Raw genomic sequence first — 23,030 nt, 5'->3', positions numbered from 1 at the left:
CTTCGAGAGACCGGATTTCTGCATACAATCCACATTTAAAGAGATCTATATGATTTTCTTGGCTCAAAGATACGTGGAAGTAGATAAAAAAAAACAAGAAAAGAACATTGTTATTGTTGTGATTACATAATGAAGAGGAAAACTCAACTTTGCTATCAGTTCCTTGGGGATGTGCAGGGTATTTATTGTACCAAGGAAACTAATGATGATATCCAGATAACTTTTTTTCTTTTACGACGTAGTGTGACAAAGGAATGATATCAAGATTCATTATTCAGACCAGAAGATTTCAAGCCAACCCCAGTCTTTCTTTGGAACATGTAAAGCTTTCCACACTGCTTCAGAAGCATCAACAATGTTGTTCTGGCAAGGTGGAAGGTATGCATGTGGAGAATCACATCCTTTACCCGAGTCACATTCATCGACAACCATAGCTTTCACACTCCTCCCATTCGCATGGATGGTAATGTTCTCAAAACAACGTCTCCCTTTACCGTACCACCCCGTGGACAGAGCCACCACAGGGACAGAGTTGTGGTAGTACTTGCCACTACATTCTGATGGACCACCACCATCACCTCCTTTGTCAAAGTTGTTTATGGTAAGAATTGCCTTTGTGTGACCAGAAACTGGAGGTGAACATTTGTAAGTAGTGTAAAATTTTCCTTCTTTACAACATTCATCACCAGGGCTACATTGATCTTTTGGGGGATTTTTTCCTTTGATCTTTCCACTTGGCTTGCAATTTTGAGGTTCCACTATTAATGTGCTGCTACAAGCCATGGAAATTGCAAGGATCAAGAAAGCAATAAAATGAACTAGGCTAAGGTAACTCCCCTTGTTCATTGTCGCACTTTGTTTCGTCCAAAATTGTTTGAGAATGTTAACTTGATTTTTTTAATGTTGAAGAGTTTATACAATTGATTTGCTATTTATAGAGAGTTTTCCACCAAAAAATGTTAACTTTTGCCGGTTAATATCTTGTTTATTCTTGAAATGCAAATAGTGGTGGTCATGTAAATGCAAATTATGGAAACGATGGGGAATAAGAAAACAAATCGACAAGAACAATAATCTCCTGGGAAAATTTCAAAAGGGAGTGAAAATCTACTTCCATTTTAAGAAAAAAAACAAAATACTACATATTACAACAATAACAATAGCATACTCAATAAAGTTTCACAAGCGGAGTCGGAGATTAGTAATGTTATATGCATATCTTATCTCACCTTTGTAGAACAGAGAGATTGTTTTCGCAAGACCCTCGACTCAAGAAAATAATGAAAGAAATACAAATTTCAAAAACGATAATGAAAATATTGAAGAAAGAAAAGTAATAATAGCAAAAAAAATAATGTTCACCAAAGTAAAAGAAACAACAGTAGCAATAGAATTGAAGAATAGGATAACGCTAGCGTAATAATACTAACCCTGTTACTGATAAAATAATCGACTACCTTCTAATTGCTTATGTTTACTATTATACTTGAATTTCATGCTCTCCTATCTAGAATCATGTTTTCGATGAGCTGAAGCTGCATTATGTCCTGTCTAATAATTTCTCCCTAATTCTTCCCCCGCCTATCTTTTATCTCTCTCAAACCTATCACCATCAACTTCTTGCACCTCCTCACAGAGGAGTCTTTGCTCTCCCTCTTAACATGTCTAAACCAACTCACCCTCGCTTTCCGCATTTTGTTCACCATGGCTACTCTCACCTCTTGCCCTTATATCTTCGTTCCTAATCTTGTCTCTCCTCGTATGTCCACACATTTATCTAATTCTAATACTACGAAACAAATAAAATTTACAAAAATGCCACATCTACAACACAAACAACAGAATTGAGCATATTTTACTCGTATTATTCGATATCTAATAAAAAGCCAAAACTTTCCTAATCGTAGAAGTTCCTAGACATTGTTACTTTTCTTGTACCGTTAATTTCTATTATTTTTACTCCATTGTGTTCCATGATTTGGATTTACGTGGCCAATAAGTATTATTGGGTGGAAAATGTTTCTATAAATTCCAAACCAACTATATTAACTCTACACTACACAAAAAAGAAGAAGAAAAATACCAAGTCAATTTTTTTCTCAAACTCATTTGTGCAACAATGAAGAAGGGGACTCAATTAAGCCTAATTCATTTTTGTTGCTTCCTTGATTTTTATTTCCATGGCTTTTAGTGACATACTAATTGTTGAAGCTCAAAAGCACAATGGTCATATGAAGGCAATTTTAACAATTAATGACTTTTCAAAAGGTGGTGATGGAGGTGGTCCATCAGAATGTAGTGGTAAATATTATCATAATTCAATTCCAATAGTAGCTTTATCAACTAGATGGTAAAATAAAGGAAAAATATGTTTTCAAAAAATTACAATTTATGCAAATGGGAAGAGTACAAAAGCTATTGTTGTTGATGAATGTGACACAAGTAGAGGGTGTAAGAATAATATTGTTGATGCTTCTTAAGCTGTGGAAAAAATTGGGTGTTCCTAAAAAAGACGGGCTGGCTCGAAATTCACTAATCTGACTAATGGATTTAATCTTGCTCAAAATTCACTGATTTAACTAATGGATTTGATCTTGGTTTACTTGCCTTGATCGAGCGATCATCAAGTCTACTAGTTGATCGAAAAAATCCCATAAAATTCGTATAAAGAACTTTTACAGTAATAATACTTGTTCATTTTCTTGCTACTCATGGATGTGTATGCAGCTGTTTGAACTACATTTAACATTAGTAATCTGCTTATACTGGTTTCCCTGAGTAGACACAATGTAACTAGTCTTGAATAATCTTCTCTAATACCAAAACTATGTTCCTGAGCTTGTAAAGGGTAAACATCACAATAAGAGAAGTATATTGAATATTGAAATTGTACAAGCAACACAACATAGTAGTGTAGCTAAACAAGAAGAAAATTACATCAAACATAGAGCTTATTTGCTATAATATGCTCATTATTTCTAGCACAAAATGCAGAAACAGTGCAGAGTCCAGAGTTTAAGCAACCCCCAAGAGTTTCTTGATATCCTTCTGCAGAATACAATAGCTATATTGTCAGTGAACAATTCTAGAGTAAGGAAGACAATCATAGGACAGGACACTGGATTCTTACCTCCATACTAGCTGGAGAAGTGGTTGGAGAGTAGCGATGGACGACGTTTCCTCCTTTGTCAATGAGGAATTTGGAGAAATTCCACTTGATACCTTCCCCAAAGAACCCACCTTTGCTTGATTTCAGAAACTTATACAATGGAGCAGCATTATCGCCATTCACATCAACCTAGATATTTAAGCGAAGATGTTAGTACATACTACTTGCATCATCTATTTGTAGCATTCTTGAATGGGCCTATATCCTAAAAAATAATGGAATGATATGCAAGACTAGAAGAGAAGAAAATTTATGCAATTGCAACCTTATCAAATATAGGGTACTCGGCCTTGAAGCGAGTGCAAACCATCTGCTGGATATCTTCAATGCTTCCAGGCTCCTGTTCACCAAACTGGTTGCAAGGGAATGCGAGAATCTCCAAGCCTGTGTAACAGGGAGGACATATTATTAACAAACTAAATTAGGAATTAACAACCATTGTGTTGAGTTCTCTTTGCAGTAGGATAAGCGCCTCCATTGCTGGGGGATTGATAAGAGTGTGGGTCTTTCTCAATAGTTCGACATACAGCAGCAGCACCAGTTTAAATTTAGGAGAACTGAACAAACCTTGATCCCTGTATTTCTTGTACAACTCCGTCATGTCAGTGTAGTTCGAATTAGTCAGGCCACTGCATCAGAAAATGGAAATCAGTTAACAATCATAAGCAAATGTTAAACAAGATCACAGAATGATATCATCAATACAACAAATATCTGTTCAGACTTTTCAGAGTAAACTTTGCAATGAGATCAAAATATAAAGAAATGAACAAGACATTTTATCTGAAGATGCACAATCACTTGTCATTAGCTTTACCAACAAATAGCACGTCGTTTGAGTCGGTGACCTTGGACCAAGCATGGCAAGAATGTTTACTCAGGGCTCGAGTACAATAATATCATAATTTCTCCTAGGCTCAGTTTTTTATAAAATGCATAGTATTTCAGCATGGGAAAGGAACGGTTATGTAAGATAAGGCTAAAGTTTAACAGTTGGTTAACTTTACCAAACAGACATGCCAACGTAATAGTTTGGTGAACACCGTAAAATTTAGACCACACTAAGTTGATCTAACTGCAGACATATGGAAAAATAACAGGTCCACAAAATGCGCCAGATCAAACGGACTGTATTCGTACACAAGCAGAAAGAGGAGTATGAAACCACAAAATGTAAATAAACAGAAGTTGAACAATTAGTAGTATGTGTTCTTTCAGTTGATCGATAAAAGACAAATGGTTAATGTGGACATCTCATCGGGTTACTTTCAGTCAATTTCATGGAAAACAGCACATGGGAATTTCATCAATTAGGAAGAGGAGCAAAACGAATGATTATTTCTCTCATCAAAAGTTCCCACTGAAATCTAGGAATATAGCCAAAGAGGTCTCAACATATAATGAATAAATAACTATGAAGCTAATGCATACCACTGTGATGCAACATTGACAATGATAAGGACTTTGCCCCTGTAAATACTGAGTTCAACGTCCTTGCCCTTAGCATCCTGTAAAAATAAAATGAACTTCATTTATCCAAGATTTTATCAAGTTTACAGCCCAAAACTGTATAATCACGAAAAAGAACTACTCTCGATCAATACCGTATTTATCAATATCAAAACAGACCAAAAACCAAACTTTTTGACAATAAAGAAACAAAAACAAGCTCCAAATTTAGATAAAAGATGCAGCAACAAGCCTTAGTTTGCTGCTAGCACCAAGTTGATACCAAATATCATAAGATTACACCCTCTGCTATTTTTTTCTCTCTTTCTGATAAGTCAAATCACTTGTACTAATAGCACTTATATGGTTGGAAAAGGTATACATCACACGATGCTTATGTGGTTCAACCCCATTCATCAAACAACTTATCTCAGCTATCTACACACCGAGGCTATCTCTCTTAACACCCAAACCATAAGTGAATAAAAAAGATTGATATTTTACACAGTTAGCTTATCATGTCAATTCAAATTTATACAAACAAACAAAGGGCTAATCACTTGAAAACGATGCCTCAGAAAAGGCAACCCAATGCACTAAGCTCCGGCTCGGGGAAGGGCTGGAATACAAGATCTATTGTATGCAGCCTTGCTCCGGCTCGAGGAAGTCTGGACCACAAGGGTCATTGTAGGCAGAGGTCTGGACCACAAGGGTCATTGTAGGCGGCCTTACAGTGCAGAAATGCACGAGGCTGTTTCTACCTCTCGAACCCATGACCATAGACCAAGAAACTAAACAAAAGCATAAACAAAAAAAAAAAAAAAAAGCGACCATTACACAAAAGAAAACAAAAATGAATGATCATTCACATTCTTTGCTTATGTTGGTGATCCATAACCAATATAAAAAAAAAAGTTCAAATCACCCACTACCCCAAAAATTGATACAAATCACACCACATAACTCAATTTCCTAATCCAAACACTAACAAAACAAAAAAAAACAAGATTTCTTCAAAACCAATTAATCAAAATAAGCAAAATTAAGCAATTTAGAAAAGAAAAGAAAAACCCCAAATCAAAATAAGCAAAAGTTCTTACCTTGACAGTGAAATCATAAACAGATTGAGGTTTGCTGGATTGACTAGCCATGGTATGATCTGATCTTAAACCCCACAACTCAAAACCTTTAGAGGTAACAAAAGAATTGGGAAAAACTGTATGGATCCGCTTAGAGAAAGGTGAAATAGGAAGATTAGACACAGAATTGAAATGGGTTGAGCTTATAATCGAAGAAAATCGCCTTAGAAAAGTGAACTTTTTCTGTGGGATGAGAAGAACACGAGCTGTAGAACAAAGCATTTATTGCTGAATTTTCTTTCTGGAAGATGCTTATAAGGTCGACATAATATGTGTGTGCTGTATTTAGATACGAGGACACGGTTTTACACGTGGCATGGAAATAAAGAGACACGTGGCATAGTATAATGCAAACACGTTTTAGACAACATATGATAATTTTTATTTTTATTTTTTTACATATGTTGTCAATATTAATTAATAGATTTTATGTATATTCAATATTAATATTAATTTCGTTTTATTGGATGGTATTTATTATGTGCTACAAATGTTATGTATCGATTAACCTTCGTTAATTGGCTAAGTTTACCAACGATTAAGCAATTTCATAGCTATATAGACTAAAGAGGATCAATGAATTATTCTTTGTTCGATAATATTTTTAGCAAAATTTTTGATTTAACTATTTTAAGAAAATATTTTTATTTAATTTTGACTAGACTCGGATGATTTGATTATTTATTTTTATTCACATAAACAATGATGTGAAGGTATATGCTATGAACAATGTATATGAAACCATATTATAAAAGTTGTGCTTGTGCATGTAGGTCCTACATGTCCAATTGTTTTACATAATTTTTTTAGTCAAAGTTGTGTTCTATTTGTAATTTAATGGATAAATCTTTTGGAACACTTTCGAAGATTCCAACAAAAGAAAAAAAAAACAAGTCTTCTTTTTCCACTTGTTCAGACAATATGGATAGAGTTATATATTTATATTGTCCAAAATTCATTTCAACAATGGAGAGAGAGAGAGATTATTAGAAAATTAGAATTGAATTAGAGATAAATATTAAGTGTTGAACAATATTTTATGGTGTGAGTTGATTTTACAAATAAGTAATTACATGTTTAAATTAAATTATTAAAATTGATACAATAAATAGTTGATGTGTTTGATAAAAAATTAGTCATAGTTACCATGAGTAAGATGTCCCTTTTAAAAATTTACACATTAGAAAGTAGTATCTATATAAGGAGATCAAGGAACGGAGAGGAAGTTAGGAGTTTTATTTTAGAAAGAGTTCTTAGGGAGGATGTGAACACCGTAGCTGAAGATGTCAAATCAACACCCTAAGCGATCATTTCAGATCAATTCTTCGCTGCAATCGCTTCGATCCACCCCCTCGGTGAAAAACTTGTTGATGACTCAAGGTTTTCTTGGTTGGGCCATGAAAATCGGGTTGCGAGAATGCATGTTCTGATGCTTGCACAGGCTCATCTTCTTTCTTGGTCAACAACCAAGTACATTTCTAACAAGTCTATCTTTTTTTTTCGGGGAAAGTCGATCTGATACCTTCCTCAGGGTACTCAACAACTCGGTCGGGCACATTCAGAGCATTTACAATACACGTTCTCTACGAAGGGAAGGGGTTGGGTACTTGGTTAGGAGCGTTTTCAATATGATGTCAAGAAATGCAGAAGTCTACAAGGAAGATTATTTCAAACTTCTTAGGTAGTGTTTGGACTAGAAATGAACTTATCTACGAAACAAAAACAAATTGAGTGAGAAACTTATAATTTATCCTCATTTTTCCTAATACAAAAGTATGATACATGTATAACAAGTCAATACTGTCATAATTCCAATTTGTTCAATCTTTGAAACAAATTGTTTATAGTTATTGAAAATGCATCTTGAAATTTCTCTAGCTTAGATTTTGGATCTCCATATACTAATCCAGGTAACAACTCATATATTATATAACTTCTCATGTTCTCTCTTTCTTTTGTTGGAATTTGCATAAGCCTCTCCACAACATTGACTTTCATTCTCCTCACATCTTCTTGATCTATGAAAACTGAGTACTTTTTATGATCTTCTGGTAAATGCCATGAGTATTGATAGTATGCTGTAAAGGGATCAAAGATCACAGGTATACAACCTGATATCAACGAATCGAAAACTGATTTTCTTGTTGGACTGTCCCCTGGAGGCTGCAAACAGAATTCAGATTCCATGAAGAGTCCTATTATCGACTCTGGCTGATCACATTTGCCTAAATTGCAATTCAAGAAAATACATTCTTGATCATTGGCTGATGTGCATTGGTTGATCAAGATTGACCTTATGTTTTCTGGTGCATCAGGCCTTGCTGCACTAGCGAAGGACACTAGGCTTTTTCGATTTGACTTGATGGTTCTGTCCTGCCACGCGATTATATCATTGTCTGATTGTGGATGGAAATAAGTAGGATGTGGTATTCCTATGTCGTTAACTTGCCATGGTTGTCGTTCAATCAAGAGCTTAACCGGATTCTGCATTTCATCTAGTTCCAAGAACCTACTTCCCCATATGGTATTGCTATATCTTCTGAAATCCCAAGAAATTTTCCCTAAAACAAAGACATGATCATTACCTGATTTTTGAAACCAATGCTTCTGTGATTCTAACCATCTTACAAGTTCTACTCCCAACGAGTCTTTGACATCGTTCGATACATTCTTGAAATGCCATCTTAAAATATCAAGTCCACCATAAAAAGGCACATAAAACAGCTTTGCTTCATCTGCATTGTGAACTCTGCAAGGATGATTGAGAACGCGCGAATGAAATATCAGCTCTAGTGAATACTGATGTGTCTGATACCATCCTTTGCCAAGATTCTGTATTGGTTCGCCCATTGCATCGTTGCTGAAGTACTTGCAGAGGTTGACCCAAGGATTTATATCTGCACATTGAGCTACCAAGTCTTTGTTGAACTTTGTTGGTAAATCATACACATAAATTCCCCTGCCATCGCAAGTTGCATTATTTTTGCTCGTTGCTGCCCATGAACGATGCACCTGCAATTGATCCTCCACATCATTATAAGCTATCACTAGTTCCTCATCACCACTTTTAACCATACTGTTTCTGAAAGAAACATTTTTGTTTCCTGAAAAAGAATCAACAGTTATTGTACTTTCTTGTTTCACACTAGGAATGGATGTAACACCATTATTGACACGCGAAATTGGGATGTCAAGAGGACTAGATTTTTGTAGTGAAACATCAACCACATTTGATATAGTATCAATTGATGTGGAACTATCATTGACATGCGGAATTGGGATGTCAAGAGGACTAGAAACATCAACAACATTTGACGTGGTATCATTTGATGTGACACTATCATTGACACGCGGAATAGGGATGTCAAGAGGACTAGATTTTTGTAGTGAAACATCAACAACATTTGAGATGGTATCAATTAATGTGGAATTTTCATCGACTATTGCTATTCGAGTGTCTGAAGGACTAGATTCTTTTGACGCGGTATCCTTTTGATCAACAAAAACAGAAGGAGAAGTACCATTGAGAGGAGAAACTACGGTGTCAAGATTTGGTTCAGTGCCAGCAGAAATGCAATAAAGATCATTGAGTTTACGCGATGAGATGCAAACATGTACTACTTTACCAGAAATAATGGTAGTAGAAGAAGACCATAAGAAGATAAGAATCAAGATAACGACTATAGATGGAATCCTAAACAGAAGTTTAGCTAAAAAAGAAGAAAAAAAAAAACTTTCTTCTTTATGTTCAACTCTTTTGTTAATCTTAACTTTCTTCTTTGAAACAGAAATTGCCATTTTAGTGGCTGCTAACAATAAAATTTTCTTGTTCTTTTGCTCTTCTTTTCTACTAAGGTGAGTATTATTTGTTGTGCCATAAATAAATTGGGTATAACATGGTAGCACGTACTAAGATGAAAAAAAAAAAAGAATCACAATATTTGCAGGCACGTTTATATGTTCCATTGCAGTTGCATGTATTAGAAGGAATTAACAAATAAAAAGTCAATGTATCCCTTTCTGTATATTGGTCCCATTACTTAATTAGTGGTTACCAAATTTTGTTTACCAAACTCTGAACATAATATCCTTGAAATCAGTTATTGATGTGCTGATTAATTAAAAAATTGATGAAATAAAACAGGTGATATGAATAATGTTTGTTAATTATACATAAAGATGTAGATATGCCATGAGGATTTATTAATTGTCCTGATCAATACCTCATTCTCTCTGGTTCAGAGCTATGGTTGATTGTGAACGATGGGTCGTCACACTCATCTGATATGTTAAAATTGTGCATCTGAGCTCTCTTTTTTTTGGCCTTCGGGTTGACATATTTTTTGTTTCCACCATGATCTTCCCTATTTTCTGGTAACAAAGTGAAACACAAACACACAAAAATACACACATATTGTGACCCAAAGAAGCTACGTCAATTCCCCCCATCACACATTTGATTGTTCATGGAGATCATGATCACATACATAATTAGCAACAGTTACTATATAGAGTCGCATAATATTCTCATTCAATTGACTAGGATGAACGTGAACCTTGATTGAAAGTTAGCTCTTGGATACAAACAGACACTAGGTAGGTGATGAAATTTAGGAGAAAAATAAACACAACTGGTGTATGCTAAGTAACATTGCTCCAGCTCCTGAATTTCAACAATATCTATCACTTGTACAAACCAACAAATAAAATTTAATGATCTGTGGATCACGCCATGTTGATGCCACCTGATTGTGACCGTGACTCATAGAAGAGTCTTACAGTTGAGTAGATGAGAGAGGGTTCAGCCATTGCTCCATTTCCATAATCTCCACAAGCTAGTCTCTTTGAAACTGGTGGTATGAGAGAGATTCCAAGCTCATCAATTACCATAAGGTGTCGTTCTGTGAATGGATTATTCCACATCAATGTATTCATGGCTGGTGCCACAAAAAGGGGTTTATTGTAGTCCCATGCTCGTACGATGCAGGTTAACAAGTTATCACATAGTCCACCAGCAATCTACAGTACAGAAGGCATATGTCAGCTTATTTGCAAAGTAGAACGCAATGTAAGCTAATAACATAAAGCAACTTATAAACCATAATACCACAAATTCTTTTTCATGATGTGGGGAATTGAATTGGTGTCTTTCTTAATGTTAACCTTCCATCATGGATATGTTCAGCTAGTATGTTTAACATTGTTGATAGTCCATTTTATAAAGAATTCCGCCACTCATGCTACCAAAATCTTTCAGGATAAGCTAATTTTATCATATCTTCAATAAAATTATCTTTTCACTCCCTATTTTAAGCTTTGAAGACCATCCGATATTACTGTAACCTACTAGGATAAGGGAATAAATTGTATTTTTGAGGCAGAATGAGTGTTACATGAAAAGAAAATTCAGGAATAAAACCGTGGAATGATACATCACCTTCCCAAGTGTGTTTGCTGACAAAGGGGCAATAACCATAATATCAGCCCACCTGTGGAGCTCAATGTGTAGCACACTATCACCAATCTTCTTCCAAGTGGACCATTCCTCCTCGTCAGTATAAAGAATGACATCTTTCGGAAGTGAAGCTTTGTCTATGAAATGAAGAGAAGGTTTTGTTGCAACTGCTTTAACTTCTGCCCATTCAGAAAAACAACGACATAGATTGGCAAACTTAATAGCAGCCACACTTCCACAAGCAGAATACGAGGTCTCCTAGGTGCACCGTTTATCTGAACCGGTTCCATCTCTGAAGTCACAGGCTCCATATCAACCTAACCTGTGAAACAGAAAAAAAGGATTCTTTACTGCACCAATAGAAAGATACAAGTAATTGTACATGCGTGCAACTAAGGGGAATGCCAGCAGTAGATAAGAAAGAGAACATCCCCTGGCAACTTGCTTCACAATCATAATTCTTTGGACTTAACTCACCCTAGGTGGGGTCAAATCCATGCTTATCTTAATTTCTCAAACCCATTTTAACCCTAACTCTTCACGAACATCAAAAAACAGTTGGCCACCAGATGATCAGCTGATGTAGTTTCAAGGATTTGGACTTGCTTACTGTTCATGTTGCTCTACTGAACTGGTTAATTGGTCCTTAATTTGCTAAATTGGATTGCTGGTCTTTCATTCTGCTGAAATAGCCCTCCGCTTGACTAAACTAACCTAAGCTTAGCTAATCTTCTTTTTACCAAGGGTCACATCGTCATTTTTTACTGGAAGTTCCAACTGATGTGCCCATTCTTGTAGAGAACTAGTTGTGGACCAAGTCACTGACCGTAACGACCTTCTAATATTTGATCAAAGGCTGTAACTTTCCTACCATCACGGTAATTCTAGATTTCTCATCTAAGAAGGTGAGCTTCAAACTTGTCTTGATGCTTCATGGATTGGATCCAAGTTATCACCATCAGTTTCTTTCTTAAGTGTTATGGGCTTGGCAAATACTTTATGATGACCTATAGCTCAAAAGGCTAATTCTGGAAATCTTACTTGAATTTCATGGCCCAATCTCTTCTAGTCCAAGGCCATAATAAAAAACCGGCATTGGCAATAGGTTTATCAACAACGTGTTTCCTTTTATTACCTTTTTTTCTAGAAAAGGACAAGTTTTCAAGAACACCCACCCCAACACATTAGGATAAGAGCAGACAAAAGGACAGTATCGATTGAGGGAAAAAAAGGACATGACCCATCCATAATATGTAGTGTGTCTAATAAATTAGTCATTGAGAAAGAGAAACATTAATATAAAATGATACGCTTCCAACTCTGCATATTAGAGAAGATTGTGAAGGCACATGGGAAAACCTCTCTGCATATGTACTCAAGAGTTTGATTTTTCAAAGAATCTACTTAGTTTAAACAACAATACCTCAAGTCCAACTTATTTTGGTTAGGCCATATTAATCATCTATTTATTTATTTGTTGCTTCTTTTATTTTTTCATGTATCCAGATAAGGTAGTTATAAGATGGATGAATACTAAGCTAGTGCATCAAAAAACACAGTTACAAGTTCTGCAAATCGAAACAATCATATCTAACATGGCATCTACATCGAGTGCAAAGATCAGGTTGCACCATAAAACTAGCTAAGTAAAGGCTCTAAACTTAAGACTAAGTATGCTTCTCTTGTTGCCTTCAAGAATTCTGCTATTCTTTCTATCCAAATTGTTCACCAAATAGCATGTGGTATTGTTGCTTCTTTTTAATCTATATGTTGTTTCAAAACACGAGGGTCTCCAGGAAACAGCCGTCCTACCTTGGTAGGAGTAAGGTCTGCGTACATTCTACCCTCCCCAGACCCCATGTTGTGGGATTTCACTGGGTTGTTGTTGTTGTTGTATGTTGTTTCAAAACACTTAAGTAATTTCATCAGTCTCTCTCTCCAAAACACTTCACTAATTTCATCTGTCTCTCTCTCTCTGACACACACACACAGAACCACACAATCACTCATTTATTTAGTTTTAAATACATCAGAATTCACTCCCAAGGCACATTCTCTTTTTTCTTAAATTTTGGAAGGAGGTGGCGAGAAGAGAGAGCTCATAACCCCCTCCCCCCAAAAACAGAAAAAGAAAAAAGAGGATCAACCAATCAATAATCAGCAGGATGTCAATACCAAACTAGTGGGACATGCTATATCAGTGTTTTTGGAAGCGCAAAGCGGAAAAAGGCGACTCTAACTCAAGCCAGATAGCAGCAATCACTCGAAATAGTCATGGAACACATGCAAGTCCAGATTGAAAGATAAGGAAGGCAAGTCAAAGCGGAAAGAAAGCCTTAGCCGGAGCAGTAGCCAGAGAAGCAAGGCTAAAAGTGGTCTCAGGCATTCCAACTGCATGAAGGATCTGCATTGCTTAAAGCGAGAAGCGAAGATAAAGCTTGCACAGATAAGTAAAATAACTAAACTGAAAGGAACTCAATAGTCATAAGAGAAAAAAAAAATCAAACACAGCTAAGAATTTCTCAAACTACTGAAGAAAATAGAGAGCACATGAAAAAATAAAACAGTAGCATACCTACTGAAGAAAAACAGTAGAGAGTAACTCTTAGCTTGTATAAACAAATACATTTCAATTAAATTAACAAACTGAAAAAAGAAGAAGGAAATAAAATAATTTAAAAATTCAATTTAATTACTTCAGTGAAAAAAAGACAAAGAAGTAATAAATTAAGCTGAACACATCAGAGAGCGCTAAAAACAAAGCAGAGAAACACTAAGAGAAGAAGAGAAAAAAGAAAAAAAGTGCGACAGCAGCAACAGATAAGAGAAAGAAAAAGAAGTTGCAGACAGCAATATCATAACAGAAAAGAGAAGATAAGGAGGAGAAGAAGAAGTAGAAGAAGAATAACTGGAGCTAGAAGAAGATAACTAGAAAGTAGAGAACCCTAGTGCAGGAGAATGTTGCACACAAAGAAGGATAGAAATAATTCGACTAAATCTACGCGTAGATGCTACCTCCCACCAACACATGCATGAAACCAAATCGCATCACTTAGCACAATTCAATGAGATACATATATGTGTATAAATTTATATATTACCGTGCGTATATCTTAATTCTGATTAGAATTAAACTGGTATTGGTTCACAATAACAATTTATATAATCTCACTTTAAAGAGATCAAAAAAGCCAAACATATGATCTTAATATCTTAATAACATGAAATCTAAACAATAGCAGGCTAATATGCATCATCATAAGAGAACAGATTCTAAACCAAATTAACAAGTGCAAGACGAAGACCTTTGGCAACTGGAAATAATTATCACTCAAGTTACGACAAAGAAGAACTGAAAACACTTGAGAGGTACCATCTGATTAAACATTCACTGGGAATTTGAATAGAAAATAGGCCAAAATTATCAAATTTCATTCGAACTACATCACATTATAAACACGGCAGCTTTCAACTAAACAGGACAGAATGAGATCATAGAACTAAAATAAATCAGCAATATAAACACAGTACAATTTTCCAAGCCGATTCACGCTCAAACAATTATAAATTTCCATAACTTAATAAGCAATGAAGAAGAGATCTGGACAGTAACATTATAGATTCCAGATTTATGCTAACCAATACATCAAATTTTGAACCAGAACAATACCAACAAAGACAACATATTGTCATCAGATGTTGAAACTAAATGAACCAGATTGCTGCCAATATAAACACTTAATCGTGCCACAGATTACAACAACTCTAAGCAACTAAACTATGCTTTCTTTGATTCAATATGGAGATAGGTTCAACTAAAATCAAGCATAGAGTGGGCAGAACAGTTTGGAATCAAAATAAACTTGAGGAGAAAAGAAAACATGCTCGAACTAGGCAGATTTTAAAGTAATAGGGCAAATATTTGTCATTAATAACCCCGTCAATGAAAATTTTTTTAGCAGAGAAGAGTATACAAGCAAAGAGAGCTTCAAACAAACAACAGAGGTATGGCAAGATTCAAATGATAAAATCCGAAGCAAAACTAGACCAAGTGAACATGAATTGAGCTTAAAACGGAATGATATAGATTAAGACAGAGGGAACAAACAGCCATGAACTTGAGCAGACTATAATCTGGAATATAAACTTAAAAGGACATGATCATGTTATAAGGAACTGCATAATCATTGAACTGCTCATGACCGGATTGAACTCAAGCTAATAACATCAAGAGGTAAGCCATGAGAATCTAACGAGCTAGATAGAAGTTTAACAATAGCTGATTCAAAAAAAATGCAGAATAGAACATTTTAGGAGCCCTATATCAGAATTGAACTAAAAAGCAGTCCAAGTGAATATTCAAGAATTACAAAGCTAAGTCATTAATGAGATTAACTTAAAACCAATAGAGCAGTGAACCAGTAGCTAAAATCAATATTGGAACTAGTTCGATATTTATTAGGAAGATGTGTCAGATAGAAATGAAATATCAATTCGAAGACTTCAAATCTTCAATATTTAACAAGAATAAAACTAAGAAAGTGAAAGACTATAATAACAAAGGAACTAACGGTAGATAGAATGGAAGAACAATTTCTAACTAATATTCATCAATACCACCAGATTCATACTCTCAACAACACATAAACGAAAAATAAATAAAGAAACTGGAATCAATCAGAAAGCTAAGAAGAGTTTACCTCTTTTTGGGCAGTAAACTGAGAACTCGAGTTGGCTAAAGACGATTCCACCACCAAAAATGGACTCCGGCAAAGCCTCCGGGGAATGACTAACAGACCAAAAGAGAAAACAAAATTTAGACTTACGATTTCCTTTCTATAGACCCGAATCTGTAAAAGCACTCTTTCTAGCTTAGATTGCTATTCTCTCAAAAATAAATTCAGCCAAGAACCCCTTCCAACAGTGAATGAGGGGGTTTAAGTAGGAAAGGATTTGGGGGAAAAAACAATAGGAATTTTGGGAGTTTTTCGGATAGATTTCAAAATTCGAAATTCGCATCCCCTTTGGGATAAGGAATATCCCATATTCCAGTCCCAAAATTCCAATTCTTCAACAGATTGGGACGAATCCAAAGCGAGGTGAACGGCTAGGATTGAATAGAAGCTTCTCGAAGCCACTACGTGGCTCAATCTCGCGAGCCAAAGACGAAACGCAGGGAGCCAAAGAAGCTTCGAGCATGTTTTCGTTTCTCCTCAAGTTTATTTTGATTCCAAACTGCTCTGCCCACTCTATGCTTGATTTTAGTTGAACCTATCTCCATATTGAATCAAAGAAAGCATAGTTTAGTTGTTTAGAGTAGTTGTAATCTGTGGCATGATTAAATGTTCATATTGGCAGCAATTTATTGGTTAGCATAAATCTGGAAGCTCTAATGTTACCGTCCATATCTCTTCTTCGTTGCTTATTAAGTTATGGAAATTTATAATTGTTTGAGCATGAATTTGCTTGGAAATTGCACTGTGTTTATATTGCTGATTTATTTTAGTTCTATGATCTCATTCTGTCCTGTTTAGTTGAAAGCTGCTATGTTTATAATGTGATGTAGTTCGAATGAAATTTGATAATTTTATTTTAGTTCTATGATCTCATTCTCTCAAGTGTTTTCAGTTCTTCTTTGTCGTAACTTGAGTGATAATTATTTCCAGTTGCCAAAGGTCTTTAGTCTTGCACGTGTTAATTTTGTTTAGAATCTGTTCTCTTATGATAATGCATATTAGCCTGCTATTGTTTAGATTTCATGTTATTAAGATATTAAGATCATATGTTTGGCTTTTTTGATCTCTTTAAAGTGAGAATATATAAATTGTTATTGTCAACCAATACCAGTTTAATTCTAATCAGAATTAAGATATACACACGGTAATATATAAATTTATACACATATATGTATCTCTATTAGATCTCGTTGAATTGTGCTAAGTGATGCGATTTGGTTTCATGCATGTGTTGGTGGGAGGTAGCATGTACCCGTAGATTTAGTCGAATTATTTCTATCCTTCTTTGTGTGCAACATTCTCCTGCACTAGGGTTCGCTACTTTCTGGTTATCTTCTTCTAGCTCTAGGTATGCTTCTTCTACTTCTTCTTCTCCTCCTTATCTTCTGTTTTCTGTTATGATATTGCTGTCTGCAACTTCTTTTTCTTTCTCTTATCTGTTGCTGCTGTCGCAGTTTTTTTCTTTTTTCTCTTCTTCTCTTAGTGTTTCTCTGCTTCGTTTTTAGCGCTCTCTGATGTGTTCATCTTATTCTTCAGCTTTATTTTATTACTTCTTTGTCTTTTTTTCACTTATGTAATTAAATTGAATTTTTAAATTATTCTATTTCCTTCTTCTTTTTTCAGTTTGTTAATCTAATTGAAATGTATTTGTTTATACGAGCTAATAGTTACTCTCTACTGTTTTTCTGCAGTATGTATGCTACTGTTTTATTTTTTCATGTGCTCTCTATTTTCTTCAGTAGTTTGAGAAATTCTTAGCTGTGTTTGATTTTTTTTTCTCTTATGACTATTGAGTTCCTTTCAGTTTAGTTATTTTACTTATCTGTGCAAGGTTTATCTTCGCTTCTCGCTTTAAGCAATGCAGATCCTTATCGCTTTTTTCCGCTTTGCGCTTCCAAAAACACTGATATAGCCTGTCCCACTAGTTTGGTATTGACATCCTGCTGATTATTGATTGGTTGATCCTCTTTTTTCTTTTTCTGTTTTTGGGGGGAGGGGTTTATGAGCTCTCTCTTCTCGCCACCTCCTTCCAAAATTTAAGAAAGAAGAGAATGTGCCTTGGGAGTGAATTCTGATGTATTTAAAACTAAATAAATGAGTGATTGTGTGGCTCTGTGTGTTTGTGTGTCAGAGAGAGAGAGACAGATGAAATTAGTGAAATGTTTTAGAGAGAGAGACTGATGAAATTAGTGAAGTGTTTTGAAACAACATATAGATTAAAAAGAAGCAACAATACCACATGCTATTTGGTGAACAATTTGGATAGAAAGAATAGCAGAATTCTTGAAGGCAACAAGAGAAGCATACTTAGTCTTAAGTTTAGAGCCTTTACTTAGCTAGTTTTATGGTGCAACCTGATCTTTGCACTCGATGTAGATGCCATGTTAGATATGATTGTTTCGATTTGCAGAGCTTGTAACTGTGTTTTTTGATGCACTAGCTTAGTATTCACCCATCTTATAACTACCTTATCTGGATACATGAAAAAATAAAAGAAGCAACAAATAAATATATAGATGATTAATATGGCCTAACCAAAATAAGTTGGATTTGAGGTATTGTTGATTAAACTAAGTAGATTCTTTGAAAAATCAAATTCTTGAGTACATATGCAGGGAGGTTTTCCCATATGCCTTCGCAATCTTCTCTAATATGCAGAGTTGGAAGTGTATCATTTTATATTAATGTTTCTCTTTCTCAATGACTATTTTATTAGACACACTACATATTATGGATGGGTCATGTCCTTTTTTCCCCTCAATCGATACTGTCCTTTTGTCTTCTCTTATCCTAATGTGTTGGGGTGGGTGTTCTTGAAAACTTGTCCGTTTCTAGAAAAAAAAGGTAATAAAAGGAAACACGTTGTTGATAAACCTAGTGCCAATGCCGATTTTTTATTATGGCCTTGGACTAGAAGAGATTGGGCCATGAAATTCAAGTAAGATTTCCAGAATTAGCCTTTTGAGCTATAGATCATCACAAAGTATTTACCAAGCCCATAACACTTAAGAAAGAAACTGATGGTGATAACTTGGATCCAATCTATGAAGCATCAAGACAAGTTTGAAGCTCACCTTCTTAGATGAGAAATCTAGAATTACCGTGATAGTAGGAAAGTTACAGCCTTTGATCAAATTTTAGAAAGTTGTTACGGTCAATGACTTGGTCCACAACTAGTTCTCTACAAGAATGGCCCATCAGTTGGAACTTCCAGTAAAAAATGACCCTAGGCAAAAAGAAGATTAGCTAAGCTTAGGTTAGTTTACTCAAGCGGAAGGCTATTTCAGCAGAATGAAAGACCAGCAATCCAATTTTTGTTAAATAAATTTTAATTTATAATTAATTTTAAATAATTAAATTGTAATCAATAGATGGTCACCACGTGTTTAAAAAAATTATTCAAATTATTTAATTAAAATTCTATTAAATAAATTTTGATTTATAATTAATTTTAAATAATTAAATTGTAACCAATAGATGGCCACCACGTGTTTAAAAAAACTATTCAAATTATTTAATTAAAATTCTGTTAAAAGGGCCTAAAATGCCCTCGAACTATTGATAATGGCACAAAAATACCTCTCATCCATCTATTGGGCCTAAAATGCCCTTTTCTGTTAAAGAAAAGGTCAATTTTGGACCTAAAGGTGGATGTCAAGGACATTTTAGGCCCAATAGATGGACGAGGGGCATTTTTGTACCTTTTTCAATGTTTCAAGAGCATTTTAGGCCCTTTTTCCGTTATTTAAATTGAAGTCCTAATATCTAGAAAGGGGTATTGTAGAGGTTAATATACTTAATGTTGTTGGTCTCTTTTACCTTTTGAAAATAGCTTTCACTTCTTACATGTATTTCCTTATTTGAACTATATTGGAAGTTTAAATATTTAAGATTTTAAAATTAATATTTTTACCTTGTATAAATTTTACTTAAATTATGATAAATAAATAAAAGAATTTAAAAATAAAGAGGTTCTTGTTTTTTAATAACTTTTTAACCTTCATATATGAAATTCTTATCTTTTAGATAGGTATAACATTTATTTTTACTATCAAGTTATCAATTGCTATTTTCTAATAATTTTGTTCTTCTTATATATAATTTTATTGATTGACATGAGACATACGTGCAAAACACGTACACTAAACTAGTGTGTGTGCGCGTATATATATATATATATATATATATATATATATATATATATATATATATATATATATATATTTGTGTCATAATAAATCATCTCATCAAGTGTAAACTGAATATCTGATAAATATTATTAATATTAATAAATTTTAAATGGTGTTAATTTAATGATTTTGAATTTATGTTATACAATAAATTGTTACATTTGTATGGTCGTAAATTATTTCATCTTTATTCTCTCGAAAACCTAATGTGAGGGGCCTCATTGATGTCCATATTAAGAAAAACATTTAAGTACATAATTTGAATCGTACTTTCCACTATTGTTCTTTGTAAAATCATGAATATAACTTTACAAGTAGTGTGATTTATCTCCAAGAAAATATAAAATTTCAAATGAAAAGGCAAATATGAAAAAGGTTTCAAACATCTATCTTGAACTTTGAACAATTCAATTATTTTGAACAATGAAAAATCCTTTAAAAATTCACTTAATATGGAATGGAGGGAGTATATGATTTTGAACCATTTTCATTTTATGAGTTAGTTTTTGAATTAAATTAGATTCAAAATCTATTTCTTATCATGTATAATGTATTACAAAAGTCAATATCCTCCAAATTTTTTTACTCGACTTGGATCCTTATATTATGTTATATTTTTGGACGCGCAGGAGAGGGAGGGGGTTGTTGAATTATCCCACATCAATTCACGAGAGATCGGAAATTAATCTCTTTATATAATTTTGAACCATCATCCTCTCATGAATTGACTTTTTAGATTGAGTTAGGCTAAATACACTTTTTAAATACTTAACAAGTTAGGCAAACATTTGTTTTTTTTGCGTGGAAATAACAGTGTGTGTCCCATGAATAGACTGCATTAACAATGGACCACAAGTATATTGTATGCAGCCTTTCCCAATGCACTAAGCTCCGGCTCGGGGAGGTCTGAACCACAAGGTCCATTGTAGGCGGCATTGTAGGCGGCCTTACAGTGCAGAAATGCACGAGGCTGTTTCTACCTCTCGAACCCATGACCATAGACCAAGAAACTAAACAAAAGCATAAACAAAAAAAAAAAAAAAAAAGCGACCATTACACAAAAGAAAACAAAAATGAATGATCATTCACATTCTTTGCTTATGTTGGTGATCCATAACCAATATAAAAAAAAAAGTTCAAATCACCCACTACCCCAAAAATTGATACAAATCACACCACATAACTCAATTTCCTAATCCAAACACTAACAAAACAAACAAAAACAAGATTTCTTCAAAACCAATTAATCAAAATAAGCAAAATTAAGCAATTTAGAAAAGAAAAGAAAAACCCCAAATCAAAATAAGCAAAAGTTCTTACCTTGACAGTGAAATCATAAACAGATTGAGGTTTGCTGGATTGACTAGCCATGGTATGATCTGATCTTAAACCCCACAACTCAAAACCTTTAGAGGTAACAAAAGAATTGGGAAAAACTGTATGGATCCGCTTAGAGAAAGGTGAAATAGGAAGATTAGACACAGAATTGAAATGGGTTGAGCTTATAATCGAAGAAAATCGCCTTAGAAAAGTGAACTTTTTCTGTGGGATGAGAAGAACACGAGCTGTAGAACAAAGCATTTATTGCTGAATTTTCTTTCTGGAAGATGCTTATAAGGTCGACATAATATGTGTGTGCTGTATTTAGATACGAGGACACGGTTTTACACGTGGCATGGAAATAAAGAGACACGTGGCATAGTATAATGCAAACACGTTTTAGACAACATATGATAATTTTTATTTTTATTTTTTTACATATGTTGTCAATATTAATTAATAGATTTTATGTATATTCAATATTAATATTAATTTCGTTTTATTGGATGGTATTTATTATGTGCTACAAATGTTATGTATCGATTAACCTTCGTTAATTGGCTAAGTTTACCAACGATTAAGCAATTTCATAGCTATATAGACTAAAGAGGATCAATGAATTATTCTTTGTTCGATAATATTTTTAGCAAAATTTTTGATTTAACTATTTTAAGAAAATATTTTTATTTAATTTTGACTAGACTCGGATGATTTGATTATTTATTTTTATTCACATAAACAATGATGTGAAGGTATATGCTATGAACAATGTATATGAAACCATATTATAAAAGTTGTGCTTGTGCTTGTGCATGTAGGTCCTACATGTCCAATTGTTTTTCATAATTTTTTAGTCAAAGTTGTGTTCTATTTGTAACTTAATGGATAAATCTTTTGGAACACTTTCGAAGATTCCAAAAAAAGAACGTTTAAGACACAAAAAAAAATAAGTCTTCTTTTTCCACTTGTTCAGACAATATGGATAGAGTTATATATTTATATTGTCCAAAATTCATTTCATTTCATTTCAACAATGGAGAGAGAGAGAGAGATTATTAGAAAATTAGAATTGAATTAGAGATAAATATTAAGTGTTTGAACAATATTTTTTGGTGTGAGTTGATTTTACAAATAAGTAATTACATGTTTAAATTGAATTATTGAAATTGATACAATAAATAGTTGATGTGTTTGATAAAAAATTAGTCATAGTTACCATGAGTAAGATGTCCCTTTTAAAAATTTACACATTAAAAAGTAGTATTTATATAAGGAGATCAAGGAACGGAGAGGAAGTTAGGAGTTTTATTTTAGTAAGAGTTCTTGAGGAGGATGTGAACACCGTAGCTGAAGATGTCAAATCAACACCCTAAGCGACCATTTCAGATCAATTCTTCGCTGCAATCGCTTCGATCCACCCCCTCGGTGAAAAACCTGTTGATGATTCAAGGTTTTCTTGGTTGGGTCATGAAAATCGGGTTGCGAGAATGCATGTTCTGATGCTTGCACGGGCTCATCTGCTTTCTTGGTCAACAACCAAGCACATTTCTAACAAGTCTCTCTTCCTTTTTC

General features: G+C 34.2%; 3 protein-coding genes and 1 pseudogene across 3 annotated transcripts; all 4 read right to left on the bottom strand.

Annotated features, from left to right (window-relative positions):
- Nucleotides 1-14: 14 nt before the first annotated feature.
- On the bottom strand, nucleotides 15-1,227 carry LOC129890041 (putative ripening-related protein 1). Its single transcript, XM_055965544.1, has one exon. The coding sequence runs from the start codon at nucleotides 844-846 to the stop codon at nucleotides 271-273; it is 576 nt and encodes a 191-aa protein (XP_055821519.1). The 5' UTR covers nucleotides 847-1,227; the 3' UTR covers nucleotides 15-270.
- A 1,628-nt stretch (nucleotides 1,228-2,855) lies between these two features.
- Nucleotides 2,856-6,007, bottom strand: LOC129890040 (probable phospholipid hydroperoxide glutathione peroxidase). The gene is made up of 6 exons (XM_055965543.1): nucleotides 5,719-6,007; nucleotides 4,601-4,677; nucleotides 3,737-3,798; nucleotides 3,435-3,553; nucleotides 3,131-3,298; nucleotides 2,856-3,048 (listed from the first exon to the last, which is right to left on the bottom strand). Exons 1-6 carry the CDS (start codon nucleotides 5,977-5,979, stop codon nucleotides 3,016-3,018), a joined length of 720 nt encoding a protein of 239 aa, XP_055821518.1. The 5' UTR covers nucleotides 5,980-6,007; the 3' UTR covers nucleotides 2,856-3,015.
- A 1,477-nt stretch (nucleotides 6,008-7,484) lies between these two features.
- Nucleotides 7,485-9,555, bottom strand: LOC129890039 (probable xyloglucan galactosyltransferase GT20). The gene is made up of 3 exons (XM_055965542.1): nucleotides 9,246-9,555; nucleotides 9,108-9,143; nucleotides 7,485-8,861 (listed from the first exon to the last, which is right to left on the bottom strand). The coding sequence occupies exons 1-3, from the start codon at nucleotides 9,553-9,555 to the stop codon at nucleotides 7,561-7,563; spliced, it is 1,647 nt and encodes a 548-aa protein (XP_055821517.1). The 3' UTR covers nucleotides 7,485-7,560.
- Nucleotides 9,556-10,271: 716 nt separating this feature from the next.
- Nucleotides 10,272-21,747, bottom strand: LOC129890038 (phosphopantothenoylcysteine decarboxylase-like; annotated as a pseudogene).
- Between the last annotated feature and the right edge of the window lie 1,283 nt (nucleotides 21,748-23,030).

Source organism: Solanum dulcamara, chromosome 5 (assembly GCF_947179165.1).
Source record: "Solanum dulcamara chromosome 5, daSolDulc1.2, whole genome shotgun sequence".
In the NCBI taxonomy this organism is placed as follows: domain Eukaryota; kingdom Viridiplantae; phylum Streptophyta; class Magnoliopsida; order Solanales; family Solanaceae; genus Solanum; species Solanum dulcamara.
The sequence above is the reverse complement of the archived record's forward strand: the minus strand, read 5'-3'. Positions and strand labels throughout refer to the sequence as shown.